Here is a 23,307-nt window from a genome sequence, read left to right as displayed (position 1 = left end):
CTAACAATTTAAGTAGCTAAAAATATCATTGAAGTGGGGGTAGGACAAGAAAAGTTATATTAACGTCTTCCTACTCCTTTGAACATGACTGTTATTTGGATCATCTGCTGATGATCATTTTTTTGGTTGGTTGATTGTTTGTTCTTATTTAGTTTTGTTGTTTTTTTTTTAACATGTTCAATAAAAAAATAAAAATAAATAATAATTGTTAAAATTGTAATTGTTATTAATTTACCTGTAAAAACTTTCTTTTTTTTTAAATAGCAAAAAATATATTTAGAAGGTAGATGTAAACAAAATATTAATAGGTCAATATAAGCCTTCTTATAAAATTATGTATTATTGTGTTTCGGTAGTGACAAATTTGGGGAGAGGAAAAATATTCCAAAACTTTCTGAAAATACAACATGATAATTAACTGCACAATTACTAGAAATGTGTACCTTGGATATTATACAGTTTGCATACATACAAAATTTGTGGAAAAAGACAAAACATTTTCAAGACGTTTCCGACTTTGAACCAATTCTGTAGAATGGCCCATATATCTATACCATGCAAATAAAGGCTTAGCCTGCATGTCTAAATGCTAACCAGAGCATTTTAATTTTAAATTTTCCTCAGAATCAAATTGAGAATTTGAATTTAAACATGAAATGATGCAACTGTCTTTCCTGTTCTTGGAGATGAGCTAGAAGTTGCTATGATACTTCATACAGTACGTATGTGTGTGTTTATAATGAGTCACTGGCTCCATGTTGCATTGGTAGATGTCAGCTTTCCTAAACTCTGTCCTAACATGGACATGCGAGGCAAGGGGGACCGGCTGTGGTTTACATGGCTGGAATGCGCTAATGTACACTCACAACACGTGTGTGTCGTACCTTGTACAGTTGGAGCGATGGAGTTGAGGACTTTGAAGGAGGAGCTGACGTTCGTGCAGATCCCAGTGATGTACTGCTGCTTTCCACACATGTAGCCATACTGGGGACCACAGGCCTGTCCAGAGGGAACAAGAGAAAGAGGGAACGAGAGAGAGAGAGAGAGAGAGAGAGAGAGAGAGAGAGAGAGAGAGAGAGAGAGAGAGAGAGAGAGAGAGAGAGAGAGAGAGAGAGAGAGAGAGAGAGAGAGAGAGAGAGAGAGAGAGAGAGAGAGAGAGAGAGAGAGAGAGAGAGAGAGAGAGAGAGAGAGAGAGAGAAAGAGAGAGAGAGAGATGTCTATTTCTTAACTACTCATACAGAATTCCATTATATACTTCATCCAAAAATCCTAAAAGAATGCTCCTGGAATGTTTATCATAATTGGGACCCAATCCTAATGGGTTAAAAAAAGATCCTACAGGATAAAATTAAATTCCTACTTTTCCATTGTTTTTGTTCAGAATGTCAGTTTACCCAATCAGATTACATTTGATTCGTAGAGGATTCCGGTTTGATCCCATTAGGTTGGAGTCCAAATTATACATTTTACTAGGATTGTTTGACCACTAGAAAAGCAGTATTTTTTTGTGAACTGCAATGACCACTTTATGGAAACTAATAAACACAATTTAGCACACAATTTGTTCAGTAAAAAAAAAAAAAAAAAAAAAAACCGCAGACAAACGGCTAGCATGTCATTGGCTGTTCTATAATTATAAACATTAACTGGGGAAAAAAAAAAGAGTGTTTCCATAAAGTTTTTTCTAATGTAATGATTTAAAAAGTCTGTGATCAGGCACTATTAATAAGCAGTGGCTAAAGTACCAGTGTAAGACACATCTGCAGATGTTCCCTACCAGAAACCCACTGCCGTCTGGGTTAACCACCAGCGTCGTCCCCATAGTCATGTTTTCCTTGACTTCATTTATGTTCGGAATTGTTGTGTTTTCTGTAAGAAAAATAGACAAATATGCACTCTCAGAGTTAAGTCCTATGAAAAGAATATCTAGACAAAAACACTGCATTTTCCCATAGGCAGATCGGACGCTTTTTTCCTTCTATTTGCCTTTTAAAAAACTAAATTCATTGCTGGTGTCCTTTAAGTGGGGCTTTTTTGCAGTGTTTTTGTCTTTTCCTGCTTAAACAAATCATGTGAAAACAATGTAAGCCACAGGGTCTGTCATGAAAAGAAAAAAGTGAAATGACTGAGGGATTCAAGTGCTATCTGTTCTGACATCAGTTCCTCTTGGAAGTGTCTCATGTTAAGGTAGATCCATGAAGAAATGCGACATGCAACATTGAGTTATCTGGTGAAAGATTGTGTAATTATGTTCAGTTTAGACATTAAAATGTTTTTTGGATCACTTCCTGTCTAGGCCTCCTCTGAGAGTCAGACATTCAGGCAGAGGTTAGCATTCAAACACACAAACAGAGCAACACTACAGGCTAATGAGTCTTACAAACAACACACACATTATATCATCGATCAAAATGTGCAGTGATGCAAAAATGCTCTTAAAATAAGCATCTCTTAAGAGAATACGTGCTTGACTCCCATTGCACATTCAGTATTCAAGACGCTACTGTAAGATGCTGTGTGAACGGGACATTTCGAGACTCACACCTGTGTATGCACATTTAACCTATCTTTCCATTCATTGGTGCATGTATTTATTTTTTTTGGCTAAAATGAATTCCAGTCAGACATTTGTTTTACTCAGAAATATGTCACATTACTGAAGTAAAATGGGTTGAGTTTACAATTTTTTATTATTTACTAACTCAATAATGAAAATGTGTTCAGGTCCTCTGTACTAGCTTGTTATTTTCACTTGTAGTGAATCGCTTGGGCTGTATCATTCCTCATTTGTAAGAAGCTTCAGATAAAAGCTTCTGCTAAATAAATGTAAATGTAAATGACGCATGAGTCAAGGTCAAAGTCTCTCTGGCCATCAGAATGCACTCTTCTTTTCCTCTTCTATTCTCAGAATAACACCAAAGGGGAAACTGTAGATATTTCAGTTGTTTTCTCAACTTTTCTTGCAGTTTTCTCTGTTAAAGGATACCATGAAATGGTATTCACGGTAGTCACTGCCAAGTCAATAAAACTCACTCAACTGTGTGTGAAGGCTTCCTAAATTAAATGATCATACCAGTTCATCAATTGGAAGGATGAGACTTAATTCCTTTGCTTTCCTCAAAGCAACTAAATATGTGGAATGCACTTTGGTGACTGGTAATAAGGACAACTGTCAACATAAGATTTCATTTGCAACCCAGTGTACTTCTGTCATGTGACGTACTGTTCAATAGTTTAGGGTCGGTAAGATTTTGAAACGTTTTTGTAAGAAGTCTCTTATGCTCACCACGGCTGCATTAACGGATATTAAAAATACACTAACAACATTAATATTGTGAAATATTATTATAATTTAAAATAACCGTATATATACACTGTATAATATAACTAATTTATTCCTTGTGATCAAAGCTACATTTTCAGCATCATTACCCGAGTCTTCAGTGTCACATGATCCTTCAGAAATCGGTCTAATATGATGATGATTTGATGTGCAAGAAACATTTCTTATTATCAATGTTGAAAGTTGTGATGCTTATTAATCTTGTGGAAACTGCAATAAAAAAAAAAAATTCGGGATTGTTAAAAAGTGTCCGTTCGTACTGTTAATAAAAAGTAAAACTGACTAAAACGAATCAATATGACAAATAAATAGACTAAATTTAAAGGATTGATCAAAAAGATGTAATGATGAATGATGTGGAATAAGACCAAGTACGTGCATTTCGAAAAATAAACAGCGTTTCATGTTGACTGTAGGAAATGCACTGAGGAAGCGGGCACCATCTTCCCTCCCTGGGTGTGTTATTTTGGAAATTGAAGAAAAGGGAAGATGATTTCACAACCTGTTGTTCAAATCTGGAGGATTTTGTACATCCTGATATAAACTCACGAACCAAAGTGCCATGTTGGTGCATGGCATACTTCTCTTCTGAAATCCACTAGTGCCCTTGAGTCATGCAGTAATGTCTGAGACAGTCAAAGTGCCAGTTTAGAAACTATGACAATTTCAGGGCAACTGAGGTAATGTCTGTTACCCTGTAACATGTTTTTCTTGTATAAACACAGTGAATACAGACAGAGAGTACACAGTAATGAACAAAAATAGTCCATGGAAAAACACGGTGGCATTACCGCTTACAGGAAGGACACCTCTCACCTGACAAACTGAATTTTTCACATCCAGTCCTTTTGTTTTGTCCCACGGGGCACCTGTAGACGTCTCCGGACCGGTTAGCCGGCTGTCCGTGAAGAGGAGAACCAATCAGAACCCTTCAGAAAAAAAAAAGAGCAGGAAGTAGAGAATGGGGTCATTAATCCCTGACCACAAAAAAACATTTGGGATTTGTGAGAAAGTGGAAGCCCGCTGAGCCAAAGTGCAGTTGATTGATTCGCCAGTTTTCCAGTGGGAAAGAAAAGCATAACATAAATATGCACGTGCTTATTTTTAAATATTACTTTCAAATGGAACATATGTGAAATGTCAGTACGACGGGGAGCAAAGAGTTTCTTTTTTCGTCACAATAAGAGTTAGAGAGAGTTTGACTACGATATTGACGGATATGTGATGGTTTACCCTTGAACCCCACTGTGATTTATGTGCTTTACCGTGAGATAACGTAAGGCTGTTCATTATGTTCTGTGGTACATCTGAGTGCACTTAGCTGAATAAAGAACATTCGCCGTGTTCCTCAGATTTCTAATGGTGGTTTTTGACAACAGTGCTAAAAGTAGACATCCTTGTGTAAGCATGTAAACAAGTCAAGTCATTAACATTCCTGTGCACAAATGGGCCTTGACACAGCAGTGGTAAACACAATCTTCACTGGTTACAACAGGCACCAGTCACCTTATAGTCTACAACAATATATTTGAGGAATATTTTATGTTAATAAAATAAATAATAATAATAAAATAAAATAGTCTATGTTATTCCAAATCTTTAGAAGCTTGTTGCCGCCATGGAATAAAAAATGAAAAAGGTAATTGCGACATTTTATCTCACAATTTTGACTTTTTTTCTGAATTCTGAGAGAGAAATTTGCTATTTCAAGTCATAAAGTCCGAATTGTGAGATATAAGCTCGCAATTACGAGATAAAAAAAAATTATGTGGTGGTTTGCGTCCGTAGAACACATAGGGAGAAATTTTGCATAATGTCCTGGCTGCTCTTTTCCACACAATAAAAGTGAATGGGGACAGAGGCTGTAAAGTAAAAAAAGAAAACAAAAAAAGACAAAATGGCACCAAAAAAGCACCATGGAGTTTATCCACACAACTATTCCAAGTCTTCTGATGTCATATGACAGCTTTGTGTGGGAAACAAACTGGAATTTAAGTCACATTCACAGAAAAAACTCTAAAATGTGATGCATGAATCCATGTGGCCACAAGACATTCAAGAACCAGTTATTTTACATGATGTCGTTGATGTCGTAGACAACTTATAGGATAATTCAATGTTTTTTGACTACTTTCGGAGTTCAACAACTGAGCGTCGTCATTCTTGTTCAATGGATGGATGGATGGATGGATGGATGGATGGATGGATGGACGGATGGATGGATGGATGTTTTTCAAGCTTTCCATTAATCAAATTTTGCCGTTTCAACTTTGCTGTTATTTTGATCATCAAAAAAACTCTTGTATTCTGTAAAAGTCAAAATCAATTGTGTCAAATAATCTAACGACCCTGAACAGATTATTGGCAAGCTTTCCACCCCAGTCAAGGCCACCTGTGAGAGGTTTATGTAAAGCTGTCCTGGGGTTTTCACACCAGCTGAGGTGTTTCTCTGGAGGTAGAAAGTTAACCTTTACAAGCAGAGCAAAAACCTGGACCAATTTTTAAGGGGCTACAGATGTCTGAATTCACTAAGGTTTTCCTGAGTGGAACTATTTCCTACAATAGGGAATCCTTTCCATTTATTTACATGCTTAATGGAGTTAGCAGGCCTGAGTGCATTAGCTTGATGTCTTTATTAGAAAAAAACAAGAGCCATTACAAAAGCAGACTACATCAGTGGTGCTCAGAGGTTTACCATGACAATTCTAGCATTATTATGGAATTGTTCAGAGTGTATTTTAATATGATTTAAATGAAATTCTGCATCAAAACGTCATGACGCTTACACATGTGTATTGTTTTAGTTGAGTGTGCACAATGGTAAACAGAGGCATCAAAGACCAATCATAATTCAGTATGTAAATAAAATACATACAATGACATTGCTGTCAGTTCGATTTTGAATGGTGAATATTCTAACTGCTTACTTACATCAAGGGGAGATTCTCAAACTTTCATATCAAAAAGTTCTTAAAAAATATATTAAATTGCGGGTCAATGCAACACGACAAATCCCTGACACTGATGCATCATACAATTATTGATGTATTTCAAGCACTCACGATACTTCTCATAGGAAGGATAAATGTAGACAGCTTCTAGCTGTTGCAGCGCGGCACAATGCGACACATCAACAGTCACGTCCGGTGTAGACATGGTGTAAGCATTTATAGAAATAATATGTAGCTTACCACTTTCCCTCACTGTTCTCGAATTGTTGGATGGTGTATCCGAACAAGTCCTCCACTGGTCCACTGAATGACATCCTGTTCTTCTCGTCCACATTGAAACATGACAGCCACGGCAGGAGAACTATCAAGAAAAGACACAATAAACATACAAGACAACATATAACATACAGTAATGTATCTCACTTTATCTTCTACATAAGACGAGTTTGTCCATTTAAAGAAGTATTTCCAATGAGCAGATAAAGGCCCTAATAATGATAGTATTTATTTGATAACTAACGTAATCTCTGTTTGGAAGTCTCCAATTCCAAATTTGTTCCATTGCCAAAACAAGACGAATGGAACACAGCAAGTGAATGCAATTATTCAGCTGTTTATTAATTGCTAACTATTTATTATGAATAATAATTTACATCAATAAATAAACACAAAAACTTTCCATTTCCCTTTTTTTGTTTAGAGAGAGAGAAAATGGTCCCAGTTGTGTGGGAATGAAACATGCGAATTCTACAGGGAGCAATACACGCACAGTAGGCAGAGGAATTTCACAGAGCAATGTGGAGCGGCCGTCCTGACCTCTTGGACAATGTCCTCTTCATGAAGACAACCAAAATCTGTCCTTTAGTACTGTATATAAAAGGAGAGCTAAATATAGTGTTTAAATGCTTCATTGTGCAGAGTCCACAGAGAGCCTTTTCACATGTTGTGTGACATGAAATTCCTGTCATGATTTATTCAATTCCTGGATTTCGAAAGGAATTGTGAAGATTAACAAATCACTGTGGTGTTGAGTAGGTTCCTGGATCTGGGTGAGACCACAAAGAGACAGAAAGCCAGTTGTACGTATTCCCTAATGTCTGTCGTTGATAACAGTCATGTTCTGAGCTAATGAATGTTGAATAATATGTAGGGTTTTGGTACTTTGGGCTCACTGCTAATGTCATGACTCAGTGAGGGAACAGAGAGGCAGTGTATGCCCGTGGGCACGCCTTATGTGAATGTCCACTCAACAGGAATTAAGATTTCCAGCTATGCATCCAAACCCAGTTTCCATTGAGTCTTACTTCTGAGGAGGATGTGCATGACGGGTGAACTTCTGAAAAACCAGACCAAAGACCATTTATACATGAGATGAGCAAGACAAAACCAGAGTTTTTCTGGAAAAGCAAGCAGAATAAAAATAAGCTGTAGAAGAAACATGTTCATTTGAGACACGCTGACTCTTTCTTGGCCTGAGGAACTGCCGCTTTGTTTTTAGTGAGATTTGCAAGTTAGATAAGCAGAATGAATTTCCTCCGCAATCTAGACCTAATGTGTTTTGTTAAAGCTGAAGATAAACATGAAGATGCTAAAGAATATGAAGGTGGAGAAGACTAACACAGAGCTGGTGAACATGATGAAGCTGAAGACGAAGAACAATCTGAATATGAAGACAAAGCTGATAAAAGCCGATAAAAATGATGTAAAACGAAAAGAAAGAAGAAGAATTTGAAAAGGAACTCTTAAAAGAAGCTGTTGAAGCTCAAGTAGGCCAAGAATGTAACGTAGTGCGGTTGAGGCAGAGATGAGGCAGGATCCAGATGCAGCACACGCTTTATTTAACGGACTCAGGACTCAGGACTCAGGACTCAGGACTCAGGACTCAGGACTCAGGACTCAGGACTCAGGACTCAGGACTCAGGACTCAGGACTCAGGACTCAGGACTCAGGACTCAGGACTCAGGACTCAGGACTCAGGACTCAGGACTCAGGACTCAGGACTCAGGACTCAGGACTCAGGACTCAGGACTCAGGACTCAGGACTCAGGACTCAGGACTCAGGACTCAGGACTCAGGACTCAGGACTCAGGACTCAGGACTCAGGACTCAGGACTCAGGACTCAGGACTCAGGACTCAGGACTCAGGACTCAGGACTCAGGACTCAGGACTCAGGACTCAGGACTCAGGACCAACGTTAACATTAACATGCTACAGCAAACTGTAAGGCATACAAGAACTCACAAAAACAAGGCTGAAACACAGGGTTTAAATAATCAGGGACAAACGAGCTAGACAAGATAACAAGGGGGCGTGGTAAATCAGAAACACCTGGGATAACTAATAGACAAGACAGGGAACCATAGAACCTGACAGGACACAAAACCCACATCGTGACAAAGAAGAATCTGGAAAAGATAATGACAAATAAGATACAGAAGGAGAACATAAAAAACACTGAAGAATCTGAAGAAAATGTGCAACAGAACAAATTTCTTCTCAAATTTCTGGTAAAAGAAGAACAGAAAGATGACGGTGAAGAAGGCAAAGAGGAAGCTGAAGTAGATGAAGACAATGAAACATGAAAAAGATGATGAATACAAAGAATAATAAGAGGAAGAAGTTGAATGAAGAAGAAAAAGAATTTGGAAGAAGATGCTGATGATGATGAAAACAGAAGAAGCTGCAAAAGCCTCAATCTAAAATCTAAAGAAAAACACAATGAAGAACCTGAAGAAGAACATTCACAAGTTAGATAAACAACAAATGTCCTCAAGCATGTTTTTGGAAAAGCAAGAAGAGCAACAAAAGTATGACAAAGAGACAGAAGAAGAAGACAGACAGAGATGACACTTAAGAATAAGCAGCAGAACAGGAAGAAGAAGAAGAAGATATGTGCCAGCACATGGGCCTTTCTTATCCTGAGGGGCAGCTGTTTTGTTTTGGGTCGGATTTGCAAGTTAGATAAACAGAATGAATTTCCTCTGCAATCCACTGACTCTGTAAACAAAGACATAGAGAGCCAAAGGCAACCGGACAGCTGGTTTCCTCCTCGACTACGTCTATCTCCTCACAGACGAACACACCATCCTCTAAACCAGGAGAATATAGACTTCTCTCTTAATGAAGTGGGTGTTTGTAATGTGTAACGAAAGGAAAAGGCAAGACTTCCTGCTGAGGTTTAATGCAGGACGCGCTCGCCGCATACAGTGAGCTAGTGCTTTGCAAACACGCTACAAATCATACACACACAGCGCTTATGCAAACACAACGACACACACAAATCTCTGAAACCTTGGGAACACACCCTTAAAAACACTCTTGCATCAGATTTCAGTCATTTTTGCTGGATTCATGATAATGGTGAATGGAAAAGTTTCATCCATTCTCTCAATAGACTTGATTGATTTCAACCCGCTACAGTATAGAGAAAATACTAAGTCAATTAGGTGATTCAAGATGGCCACCAGCCAAAGAGGCCCTTTGCATTGATCACAAATGGAGAAGAGATGCCCAGACGCATGGATCACGGCACTACAACATCAATATTTACAGTCAAGATTCAACCGTCTCACTCTTATGCATTTGTATACATTTTCAACTTTCTTTAGTGTGTAATGTTGCACTTTGAGAATGAAAAAGGTCTGCAAAGTTACAAAGCACAAATATAAGTGTACAATGTTTCTGAACTCCCTGAAACGCCTCCATTGTAGTCTTGAGTTTTCTTCCAGGAATGAACATCACAATATTCCTCATTTAAATAATTCCCGCCCAAGGCATCAGCAAAATAAAAAAAACGGGGCGTGGTTGAGTTAGTTAGTAGTGTATTGAAACTCGCAGTTATGGTTACATTACGGGACATTTCCCAAATACGCAAAGTGTTTGACCAATCACAACACACTGGTCCAGCCGACCAATCAGAGCACACTGAGCTTTTCAGAAGGAGGGGCTTCATAGAGAAAGGAACTAAACAGAGCATTACTGCCAGACTGGGAAGAGAGGAGTGAAAAACTGTCACAATATCAATTCCAAATAATTTGGGTATATATTTAAATTTGCTTTTGATTACATTGGCTGCATTGTATGTTTCTGCGTGCAGCTTGTAAGGACAGCTAAACAGAAACACATTTCCTGCCATTCTTTTTAGTACACAGTCTTTTTATTATTCATATTCAATACAGAAAGCAACTTTTCTGTGTATGCCTCTTTTTTTTGTCTTGATATGTATCAAATATCAAAAGTATTAAAAGTCTCACGCATGGATCAAAAGCACTTCATGCAAGTCACAACTGAGCATCTGCTAAATGTTTCATTTGCATTTCTATTTTAACAGGACATCCTTTACATGCAGGGCTAAAGTGTGAAAAAAAAAAGAGGTAGCCTACACACATCCACAAATGGACAAAAACAATATGCAGACAGACAATACTAAAGAATCATAGGCATGTTTTGATCTTTCTTTTCTTCCAAAGTGTTCAGAAAGCATGCATGACCTTTTATGCTTTCATTTCTGAAAACTTTGCCAAACTATTATTACTAACATAGCTGGATGACACTTCACAATGACATCATCACAATATTATCATCACGCCCAAATGTTTATGGTGCAAGCCTTGGTATCCGTGGAGATGTGACAAGAAAACTGGGAACACATTTTGGATCGCTACAAGCTCTTTAAAGTGGTAAAGCTCCAAGCTTATATTGCAGACAAGGTCAAAGCACGTTAAATGACGCTGTCTTACCCCTTCAGGTTTGATCATGTGTCAGATGTTTAGTGCCAAAATGTGATTAATTGTATAACGCTGTAAAATGTAGCCATCCAATGCTAGCAATGTGTTGGATTTATCTGTGTTAAGAGTTTTAAATCAGCCCATTTGGCAGCAGGAGAGCAGTGTGATTGAGAAACGAGGCCTGGGCCGAGGACTTGTCTGGCTCACACATGCTCTTTCATGACAAAGCAGATCTCAAGATAATCAAGTAAATGTGTCCTCATGCACACACTCCTTGTCGCTTTCTTTCCTGGCCAAAAGGGCTGATATATCTGAATGAATCGGAGTACTGACATGCACACAAGGATACACTTCCTTGGTTTATTAAGTTCACTAAAACGACAATATAGAATAAAAAGACATTAATAACTATTTATATTATAACCAGTATGTATTATAGTATGTCCTAACAAAATCTGGCCATTACAAATGTGCTAATTAATTAATTAATTGTTTATTTAGTTAAATTAGGGTTTCCCAAACTTGTGTTTGCAAACCCTTGGTGAAGAATTTAAGACATAAATATTAGTATTGTAACTTTCAGTGTAAAATAACATAGTTATTAGACCTATAATTATCGAACATTCTTTTTTTAAATAGACAATTGTAATTTACAATTCGTATTTATAGAAAAAGCCTAGCCTGAAAGTTTGAAGTAATTTTAAAAGCTTGTGTGAAATAGTTTAGAGAGAGGTTTTAAAAAGCTTAAATGTTTTAAGGTTGAAGCAGTTTTAGAAGCTTGAAATTAAAAATATTTAAATAAAACTATTTGAATAGTTTTAAGTTTGAATCAATTTTAAAAGCTTTAAGTTTGAAGGTTTTAAGTCTCTCAGACAAATTGTCATATGCGGTTGCTAGGGTATTTCGTGTGGTATAGGGTGTTGCTATGTGGTTTCTGGGGTACTCGGGCGAGTTGCTAGGGTGTTGCTATGTGGTTTCGAGGGTATTCTGGATGGTTTGAGGGTGTTCATGCTAGATGATAGATTAACAACTAAAGCACAGTCGAAAAAAGTACATTCAATAGATAAACATATGACATTAAAGGTGCACTGTGTAATTTTTAGCGGCATCTAGTGGTGACGTTGCGAATTGCAACCAACATAAGTTACGGTGGCCGACAGGAAAGATGTCGTCGTCTGAGAGAGCAGAGAGTAGCCAGTTAAGCAAGAGGTTTCTTTACAAAGATAAATTAAGAAATAAATTATTATTCAGTAAAACGATATGTTATTGCGAATATTATTGTTACTTGTTCATCATTGTGTCAGTGTTTTATTCGCTGACTTTAGCTAGCTTCTTTGCCCGAAGAACAACATAGTGACGAAACGCATTTGTCCGTTTAGGGCTACTGTAGAAACATGTCGGCGCATTTCAATGTAAGGGGACCTGTGGTGCGTGTAGATAGAAATGGCTCATTCTAAGGTAATAAAAACATTACGGTTCATTAAGTAAGGTCTTTATACGCACTGAAAACATAGTTATGTATATGATATTGCATTTCTGCCAACAGATCCTTCTAAATATTACACAATGCACCTTTAATGTGTTACTATGATTGGAAAAGAAACTGTTGGTTTTTTTGCACATAATGTAAAGCATAGCCTACATGGATACAATTAGGATTAGTAAATACGCCTGAAATGTCGCATGTGAAAGTGGTAGAACTCTTTAGTGAATTCACCACACAGGCCCAATATACTGTTCCTGAATGCTCTGCCTTCAGATGTGTCCTCTGGAGGACCAGCGTTTTACTGGCCATTTAAAAGTACGCCCACAGAATGACATAATGCTCCCTGCTGATTACAGAAGCTTTTATTCCAGTTTCCTCCGCACTAGCAGGGAGAGAGACCCCTGATCATGTTCTGTCAAACGCCCACCCTGTGCAAACACTCACGCAACAAACACACCCAGACACTCCCCGAAAACTGTGGTTCCCACACAGTCCAGCCACACGGAGCACAGATGGGCCAGGAACCCAGGCTTGCTCAAACATCACACAGAAATGTTATGAGACTAAAAATACACATCGCGGGGCGAAGCGGGTCACTTCCTGCATCTCAACCCAAAAAAAATAATGGCTAGAGAATCACTATCACATACAGCCAGGAAACTATTTAAGGTAACCTATTGATGTTATGACATCCCATATGACAATATATATATATATAGGCTATATATATACATATATATATATAATATACAAATAATGGGCCAAATATATTGCTAATATAAAATGTATCAAATATAAAATGTATGGCTAAGTTTAAAATATATTTGCATAAATACATATATTTACATTAGTTTATTCAATCATGACAACTTTCGGAATAGTTTTAGCATGTTATTGTGTGGCAACGTTAATGTATTTGCTCTTGGTGGATTATATCTGCTACAAAACAAATATGGACTTGCTTCTGCTAATAGATACACAGACACACTTCTGTGAGCATGTAGATATGCTGCTGCTGCTGCTGCATAAATAGACATCCATACTGTAAATCCCATAGCAGATCTAGACAGGTGGAGCTGGGGGAGGTGGAAGGTGTCAGAGGACTTCTGAGTGCTGCAGCGCTAGCTTACAGCAAACAATGAACCAGACAATTTAAATGTTAAGGAAGCAATCTCATTGGCTTCAGGATCACCAGAGGCCAATCAGCTTGTGCAATGCGGTAATGATGTAATTTCTTCATGCAGATGGCATGTAAAGGACCTATTAGCCTGCCCTGCGCCCTCTTTTCTAGACTGAACAACTATATAAATATATTTTCTGACCAGAAAAAAAAAACAATCTGTGTTTGATTATCCAGGACATTGACATATTCAGATTCTGAGATCCCCTCCAATCAGAAAGCAAAATTAGCGACAAAATAGATGTTTTAGCAATTATTGCAAATTAGGTCAAATAAATAGCGCTACCCTCCTTCCAAAAGGAAAAGGTTAGTCTGTCTATCTGCAGCATCAGATTAAATCGAAACATCCCCCGTGGCTAATCACAGAATGTCACATGTGCTCTGGAAACAGTTAGCTTGTTCTGCTGTCCCGCTGGAGGGGAGTTCGCTTCACTACAGCAGACATTATCCAGTTCACTTCCTGGAGCTGTGCTGAATGCCAACATTCCCTGAGACTGCCGTTTTACATGCTGCTGAAATTAACAGTCCTACATCATGTACATGGACTGACTTATGTCTCACAGCTGGAGTGGCCGTTGAACTCAAAGCTTTCCTAGTTGTCCCGGATGGTACTTGATTCATGTGAGTTTGGGGATGAAGTCTCTGCAGAGGGCAAAGTTCAAGCTAAATATTATGGTGAGATGGGGGAAAAAAACGGCAGTATTTTATAGACTGGCAGCAAATGCAAATATATGGTATGAGCACACATTTCAGATATCATTATACAGACACAGTAGCAAAAACCATTGATATGGCAAGAGAAATGATGATGTTTCTATTTAGTGTGCCTTAGAGGCTTGATAAAACAAGAGCTCTGTGTTGTCGTGCAGCACGTCAACATTATTAATAGGCTAAAAGATTTCCTTTTCTGCGTCTAGAAGAGATATGCTATTTGTATAGCACTAGATAATGTGATCATAATAGAGGCATTCTTGCCTTTTCTTCGCAAACACCCTCTGAAGTTCAATCACACGACAGACAAAAAAGGCTCATAAAGATGAACATTGTTTAGCTTTCTCTTGCACTGTCGTCCTAAATACAGCCCACTATATTTTATTTTAGTAACATATATTTATATAAAAAGATTTATATATATATATAGGTATAAACAAATATTTTTTTCATGTTATTTAAAGGGGAAATACACGTGAATTATTAGGGAATTAGGGAATACGTATCTGGATTCTCTTTTTCACTTTTTTCATCAGTTCAATAAGATAACAATAATAAATAACAAGAAGTTAACTACATTTTGGTTTTAGACACAATATTGAGAGTTACTTTGTCTGCCAACAAAAGCAATTCCAAACAGCAGCTGTAGTGATAGAGTGACACAGTAGTGAATGAATACAGAATGAATCAGTGGTTTTGAACAAACTGGTTGAATGAATGATTCAATGACTTATTCTTAAAAACTGCGTCCGAAACCGCATTGCTTTCAAATATGTACTTCTTTTGAATAATTAATAAAAGTAATTCCTTCATGAACATTAAAAAAGTATATTCTATATAGTATGAATGTTGTCACTGTCATCTGACCTACCTACATTAGTTGCGTTACTTCACTGCTACTTCACAACTCTTCTCCCGTGGCCTCATAGGATAGTAAAGTGTCTATCATACGCACTTCAGAATTTAAGATTCAGAATCTATTAATTACTGTTTTTTATAGTACGGATTGTATGAGCATTCGGATGCAGACAACCATGACTCAGGAGTTTTTTAACGAATCGGTTGAATGAATGATTCAATGACTCACTTATAGTAACTTGTCGCCACCTACTGGCATAACGAACTAACCTGCAGAAAGAGACGGCGAAAAATCCCACACACTATATCAGCTAAATAATGTTTCACTGCCTATTTACATTGAAAAAACTCAAATCAATCAATAAATAGTGGTGTTCAAAACATAACAGAAAAACAAAAGTTTGCATTAGCATAAACACATGATCAAAAAATGCAAGTCGTAGTGACAGCAAAAACACCCAACATGGCGTTTGACAGTTCTGTCAACTGTCCTGAATCTGATACTCCTATACTACGATGTTCACAGTTTCCCAGCCAGCTCATAAACAGCGACACATGGGTGCAATAGCACCTGTATAGAATCAGTTCCCTCTCATTATTTTTATGCTGTGAGGTTTATGGCCTTTGAGAGAGAGGTCACCAGGTTGTGTCCCTCGGGTTATGTTTTAAAGATGCTTCAAAATGTCTGGCTGGTTATGTTGAACATTTAATGGGAGAACAGGGGTTTACCCTGTAATGTTTCATTACTACAGTACTCATTTTGAGGAATGCTGCTTTAAAAAGAACAAGCGCTTCTGAAACGGCATCACAAATCTGACATCACAAATACACTTCTCACCCCCAACCCTCTAACTGCCAGGCTCCTTCCTGGTATGTAACACCCAAACATTTGTGTCTGATGTGATCTGTGCTACTGTAGTTGACCTTTTCTATGGAAAGCTAGAAGGTATATGACAGAAACAAGAGAGATACAGTACAGTAACTTGTCTCCTGGCAAGAGACAATATGCTGATTCAGAATAAACGTAATTGCATATTTGTAAACTGTGTCTCATACTATGGATGAATATTTAAGAAATATAATTTACAGTATTTTGTTTCAAAAATGACGTTCATGCACTACAAACTGATAGTTGCAAAGCTACTTCTCCTTAAATTATGCTTAATTTACCCAGTAATGTAAGCAAAAAAATATATATATATATTTAAAAGAATTGTCTTCTATTTACTAGCATAAATATAATTTAAGTAGATTACTGACGAATAATGTTACAGTTTTGAGAAACCATATAAATTTCAGTAAAATGTGTCTAAGCAATTGAGAAAAAAACTATGAACACATTAATTTTGCACTAGCAGAAAGCAGAACAGGAAAATGAGATCTACTGCAGAGTTTCCCTTATAGTTCTTACAAAGAAGTGCAAAGATCTCAGCAGATTTAAACGCTAACAATGATAGTCTTCCGGTCTCAGAAGTGTTACTTCCTATGTATCCTTTTTGAAGTAATATGAGATCACAGTTGTGTGTTTCAAACATGTAAGAAACTCTTAGAAAAGAAACTGAGAAAAAATAAGCTCTGAAGCCAGATGCACTATTCATAACAAAAGTTCAGTTCATGTGGTTCCAAACCATTATGACTTTCTTATGTTAAAAAAAAAATAACTGTCCATAACATTAACATCAATGGAGTCCAATGTTGTTTTGGACCCCATTGACTTTCATTGTATGGACAAAATCACAACGTTCTTCAAAATACATTTGTTAGAAAGAAAGTCATACAGGTTTGAAACGACATAAGGGTGAGTAAATGATGACAGAATTTTTATTTCTGTCTTGACAACTCTTGGAGTGTGTGGCATGGTAATGGATATGACAGTATTGATGTGTTTGGTCTTGTCGGAATAGATCTGCTACGCTGCTGCTGCTGTAGGTTATTGCTGCTGCTGCAGATCAAGTACAGGACTTGCCACTGCTAATACACACATGGCATGCTGTTGTGAGCAAATAAGACATGCTGCTGCTGTTTAACAATAGTATGAATTACCCATGGCAGATCTATACAGGTGGAGCTGGGGAAGGTGGAGGGTTTCTGAAAGCACAATGCAACTGCTACAGCAAATGCTGACCATTTAAAGGTTGAGCAGCTCATTGGCTACTGATACAGCAGGAACCAATCAGCTGTGCCCTATAGAGAATGATGTGATTGCAAACAGATTGAGTTAAGGACCTATCAGCCCACTGTGCCATCTAGAGTTTCAGGACTTCGTATTTTTTTGGTGAACTACCCCTAATTGTAGATAACTAACCTTATGTCATTCTATAAGCGCATTTGTTTTTTGACCAACTAGAAACGAAAGACATGATTTTCCTTTCAAAGTCACTTGTAGATCAAATTTGGAGATGTTTTTGAAGCTCTGGAAGCTAAGTATGTGCAGATGGGATTAGAAACTTCAGTCACTGGCATATCTGATGGATCAGAGGAATGGAGCAGCAGAGAGAGATGTGCCAGCCTCCGGTTCACTCGCCCAAACAACCAGCAGTACTTTTCCAGCTCTTGACAGCCCACTGGCACAAAGCAGATGACAGGAGCAGTTTTCCCAGCAAGCAAGAATGTTTAAAACACCCTAGAACACGGAATACTTCCTGTGATCATGTCATAATAGCAAGAAAACGAGCCTTATCTCAACAATTAATAAGAAACGTTCCAGATCACGTAGTCATGTATCATATTCAATGTGAATGCTTTCACAGTAGCTGTATGAATAGTTGTTTAAGTTGGAGGCTCACCAAAGCAGTAATTATATCTATTATAATCATTTAAACTGAACTTCCCATTCTGTGCCAGTTCTCAGAAAAACTAAGTGGTTTGCCAAACTTTATTGATGCCACTGATATTTTCCATGAACAACCTGCTCATGAACTCCTCCTTGGGTACCATCAACTCCAAATTTGCCAGGTCTGGATATTATTTCTCTCAGGAGCAGTGCAGTACATGAACCATGTCCACTGTCGACAACCATCTTCTGCTATAATTATGAGTCAGAGAGTTTCCTTTGAGAGGACTGGGGCTTGTCTGCATGTAATGGAATGCCATTTCGATGTTTCCAAGTATGGAAGAAGACAGTTCAAAGCAAGGTCTTCTGGGAGATTTGAAGCCCTTGCCAGTAAGTCCTCTAGATTTATAACTGTGGAGATCTTCTTAATGCCAGCGAGAGGGGAGTGGTAGATGGCTAACTTCAGCCCGCCTCACTCTACACTTGACCATTCATCTCCTAATGACTCTATTTTTGGTGCACATTATTAAATTAGACGAAAATGAATCTACAGTTAGTCATTTTAGATGCGCAGGCCAAAAAACAAATCACTCAATGAAGTGAAACGAGGTTAATGAGTCTGCGCTGAAGATGTGTTAAGGGATAGTTGATCCAAAAATAATAAAATTCTGCCATAATTTACTCACCCTCATTTCTTTATTCTGCGAAACATAAAATAATATATTTTTTCAGAAATGTTTTTGTCCTTACAGTAAAAGTCAATGGGGTCCAAAACAAAGTTTCACATTTTTTAAAATATCTTACTTTGTGTTACACGGAAGAAAGAAATGAGGGTGAGTCAATGATGACATTTTCATATTGGGTTGAACTATGTCTTTAAATTCATAAACAAACCGTTCCGTTGTTATGAATCTGTTAAGCATTCGATGAATTCATTATTTATCTGAGACAGTGCAGGCATTTTGTACATAAAGCACACGCAGAAGGAATGCATTCCTATAAAAGCCTGGAGATAAACCGGACACACCGCTAACCCATGGAAAAAAATCTCGACATTCACAAAATGAACTTTAATGTATGCATTAGTCTACAATATAGTAAATATTAGTAATATAAGTAAAATATACAAACATTAGTTGTAAAATATAGGCGGTATATATATCCACAGTAGGCTATTATAGTAGATTTTTTTTTTTTTTTTTTTTTAAGGGAGGTTTAAGTCATTGTGTGCACCATTTATCAACATAATAATACAGAAAAGTCATGATCTAAAAATACAAATAAAAAATAAATACAAATAAATTTTACGTTTTTTGTTTATTCAATTTTACGTTCTTATCCAATTTAGAAAACAGTACTGTAAGCAAGCTAATTATAACAAATATAATAACAATTTCACATCTCCACTGACTTAGCCACACCTAAAGATTATTGTGAAAAAATTATTTATAAAGAAATTACCCAATCTATATACACAATACAGCTTTTTATACCACGTTCCACACCCTTTAGACAGTATGTGATATGTCTGTGATGTCCCACATATACACTGCTGACTGAAAACAGATGAATTTTCTGGTCTCAAACCAAAAACACTTGCACGTTCATCTCCATTAGAAATTCACACGGCTTAAATGTCGCCACAGCAATTACCACATCTGGGTCTTTGGGGATCTGGAAGAGACGCTCTCATAGCCAAACATGGATTATCCCTGTTGTCCACAAGGGTGCTGATCTGTAAACTAGCAGGATCTAAGCGCAGGTGAAGGACAAGACCTACAGTATACTAACATAAGACCACCTAAAGGTATCATGGTGAATTACTGAATGCTTCACAGTACCATCTAAGCATATTCCATGTTATTTATACAGGTAGGGACCACCAAGTGTGCTAACCAATAGAGACTTGACTAGAGTTAAGTGTATGAATGAAGCAACAGTGTGTGATGAGCATGCACCTAATGTGAGTCAATGTGAACCTCTATCTGCAGCTGCGTCCACAACTTAATTCCTTAACGCACGTCATGCGCCTGCATCACATGCATTCCTAAGACTCTGAACCCAAGGACACATCTGAGGAGCTCTCTTCATTTGGTTAAACAGTGAGGGAACATTGATTGCTATTCCTCATAAAAAGTTGCCATTTAATAACATTAATTACATATAATATGAAAAGTGATTAAAAAGTTGTCAATATGCAGCTTAATTCATTCCAATAGGTGAATGGACTTTATACTGACACCTATTGACCTGGATGTATGACGTTTGTTTACACTCTGGCTGAAAGTGCCCTATAAATTAAACTTAATAATGTTGTTGTTATAATATAATAACTAATAACTTCTTTAATTGCACAAGACAGCAGGTGTGATCCCAACAGGGCAGCTGGCATAAACCTGCTTTATAGAATAAAACAGCTTTTTCTTGAAGACTGATGTAACTGGAGTCTTTATGTAATATATATATTTTTTTTATCATTATTTTTTTTATTATATTAATTTCTTAGTGTTTACGATTTTTTTAACTAGCAAAAAAAAATTTAATTCACTAACTGACAGAATGCAGTATGCCAGTGTAATGGTGATAATAATATAGAATAGCAATTTCAAAATGTCAGTAACCAAGAGATATGTCCACTTGCGCTAAACGTGAGACTAGTATAAGTGCATTGTGAGGGAAACATTTTATACACACTGTACAAGCATGGACGTGGTGTGAAGCGCAAAAACGCCGCGTAAATAAGAGCTTAAGTAATGCCATCTACATCTACAAAATACATAACAATGAATTATGTTCAGAATATCTTAACAGACCGCATTAGGGAAAAGTCGATATAGCCTTAAACCAGATCGTCAATAATAGATGATGTATGCCTATGGTCCTCAGAATATGGAAAGATGCACCGAATAAATAACGCGCACAGTTTCGCTCTCGCGTTTTTTACACAATCCCACTCATGTAACAGTAACCACATAAAACAGGACACAATAAAAGAAAAACTTACCCAGAAGCGCCGCAAGCGTGAAATGATAGACTCCAGAAAGCATCTTCCCGGTTCCCTGTCAGAGCCTGGATACGAGGCTCCTTCCCTTGGAAGCGCAAACACTCAAATGAGCAGCAGACCGACTCTCTGGAGGCAAAGACTCGATTCAATTACTCTCAGACTGAGCTAGAGGGCATTTCCTCTGCTGCAAAGCCAATGTCTCAGTGCAAGTCTACAGATATCACACCTTATGTCTTAACTTCTTGTTTGAGTTTGCAATGCGTATTTGAGAGCATGATGGGTGACGGATGGTGAGGGAGGGTTTAGCTGGGCATTAGAGGGGAGGGTTCTTCCTTATACTCAGATTCAAGTAGCTGAATTAGTATAGAAGAAAAAAGTTTTAGGCATTAGTAATATTATATAGCTAGCCTATGTGCATTTTTCAGACGTATACACAATTCAAAAATAACCCTAACCCTAACCCTAAATAAATAAAAATAAAAACAATGTATTATATTTATTATTATAGTTACAACTGTGTATATCTGACTGGTCTAAACTGGTCATTAGCTGGTCTGAGGTGGACATTAACTGGTCTAAACTAGTTATTAGCTGATTTAAGATGGTCTAAACTAGTCATTAGGTAGTCTGAACTAGCCATTAGCTGGTCTAAGCTGGTCATTAGCTGATCCAACCTGATAATTCACTGGTCATTAGCCAGTTTATTAGCTTGTCTAGTCTGTGTAGGGGCCGTTTACATGACTCTGTTTTCAACTAAAAACAAAAAACTTTTAATACGTTTTTGTCGTTCGTTTACATGTCAAATGATGTCTTGGGGGCCTTTTTCAGGCAAAGACAAAAGGGATAGTTCACCCAAAAATGAAAATGCTGTCCTCATTTACTCACCCTCATGTTGTTCCAAACCTGTATGATTTCCTTTCTTCTGCTGAACACAAAAGAAGATATTTTAAAGAAGGTTGGTAATTAAACAGTTGCTGGTCCCCATTGACTTCCATAGTATTTTTTTTTCCTACTATGGAAGTCAATGGGGTCCATCAGTCGTTTGGTTACCGACTTTCTTCCAAATATCTTCTTTTGTGTTCAGCAGAAGAAAGAAAGTCATACAGGTTTGAAACAACATGAGGGTGAGTAAATGAGGACAGCATTTTCATTTTTGGGTGAACTATCCCTTTAAAAGCGTCTTTCAAAGTGAATGTGTTTTAAAATGATAACCGTTATTGTCTCTGTGTAAACCACAAAAAAAACGTGAATTTGTGAAAACTGTGACGTCATGCACATGTTTATTACGTGTTCAGTCTATAGGCTCTGTTTTTCTTTACAAAGTGACATCGTCAACCACTGGCCTGGGATCAGTAATACAGCGTTTTTAGTTTTTTTGCGGATCCATGTGAATAACGATCTTTTTGACAACATTGACAAAAACTCTAAACACTTTACGCTAAAAACACAAATCTTTTCAGTTTTTAGTAAAATGTTGTCATTTAAACATACGTAAGCTGTTGTTGTGTCTGTTCCTTATTCTCACAATCTTGCTTAGTCACTTCTGTACACAGAAATGCTGTTACTACGCTGCAACAATGCCATCAGTGCTAGATACCAAACACTGCCATTCTGTCTCAACACAGTTATTCTGACACTAGTGTGCTTCATATTCATTACCTAGCTCTTCATCAAAGACTGAAGTGGCAGCAAGCCCAGTGGGGCACCTTGATATCAATTTGACGTCAAAAGTTAGTCAAGACTTGATCAAGGTACTGCATATCATTTTAAGGTCAGTTTGAAAGGCAATGTCTTCCAGTGGTAATTAGGTGAAAAGATTAAGCTAATACCAACACTGAAATTGGTTTATGTATATTCAGGTCAATATGTTTGACATTCAGTTTACATCAAATCAATATCATGGATTGGTTTTGACGTCATTGATTTGCATATTTGACCTGTTTTTTTACATTGATTTTGACATCAATTTGATGTCTTTTCAACATCAATTCAGATAGCTGGCAGTCAACAGCTGGTCTAAAATACTCATTAGGCAGTCTAAACTAGTCATTAGATGGTTTAAGCTGGTCATTAGCTGGTCTAAATTGGTCACTAGCTGAATGGTTTAACCTGGGGTCTCGTTTATAAAACTGCATGATCCTTACTAAAAGTGTACGTGCGCTCGAAAGCCAAAAAGTTGGCTACGTGTGTGACGTTTTAAGTTGCGTTGTGCGCATATAACGTAGTGCCGCGTTCTCAGCACGTACGGACTCAGTCAATCACGACCAGCCTCC

The 23,307-nt window shown here is 37.4% G+C and overlaps 1 protein-coding gene across 1 annotated transcript in view; it reads right to left on the bottom strand.

Moving 5' to 3' along the window:
• Positions 1-21,282, bottom strand: part of itga1 (integrin, alpha 1) — a 44,447-nt gene extending 23,165 nt beyond the window's left edge. The window contains exons 1-5 of the mRNA XM_084399901.1: positions 21,035-21,282; positions 6,535-6,655; positions 4,160-4,272; positions 1,778-1,869; positions 885-999 (exon numbers count right to left, since the gene is read on the bottom strand). Coding sequence (XP_084256027.1) covers positions 885-999; positions 1,778-1,869; positions 4,160-4,272; positions 6,535-6,655; positions 21,035-21,077 — 484 coding nt within the window. The 5' untranslated portion in view covers positions 21,078-21,282. The remainder of the gene's footprint in view (positions 1-884; positions 1,000-1,777; positions 1,870-4,159; positions 4,273-6,534; positions 6,656-21,034) is intronic.
• Positions 21,283-23,307: the final 2,025 nt, after the last annotated feature.

The sequence above is a fragment of the Rutilus rutilus genome (genome assembly GCF_951802725.1).
Source record: "Rutilus rutilus genome assembly, chromosome: 25".
Classification (NCBI taxonomy): Eukaryota; Metazoa; Chordata; class Actinopteri; order Cypriniformes; family Leuciscidae; genus Rutilus; species Rutilus rutilus.
This window is presented reverse-complemented; position numbering and strand designations above follow the sequence as displayed.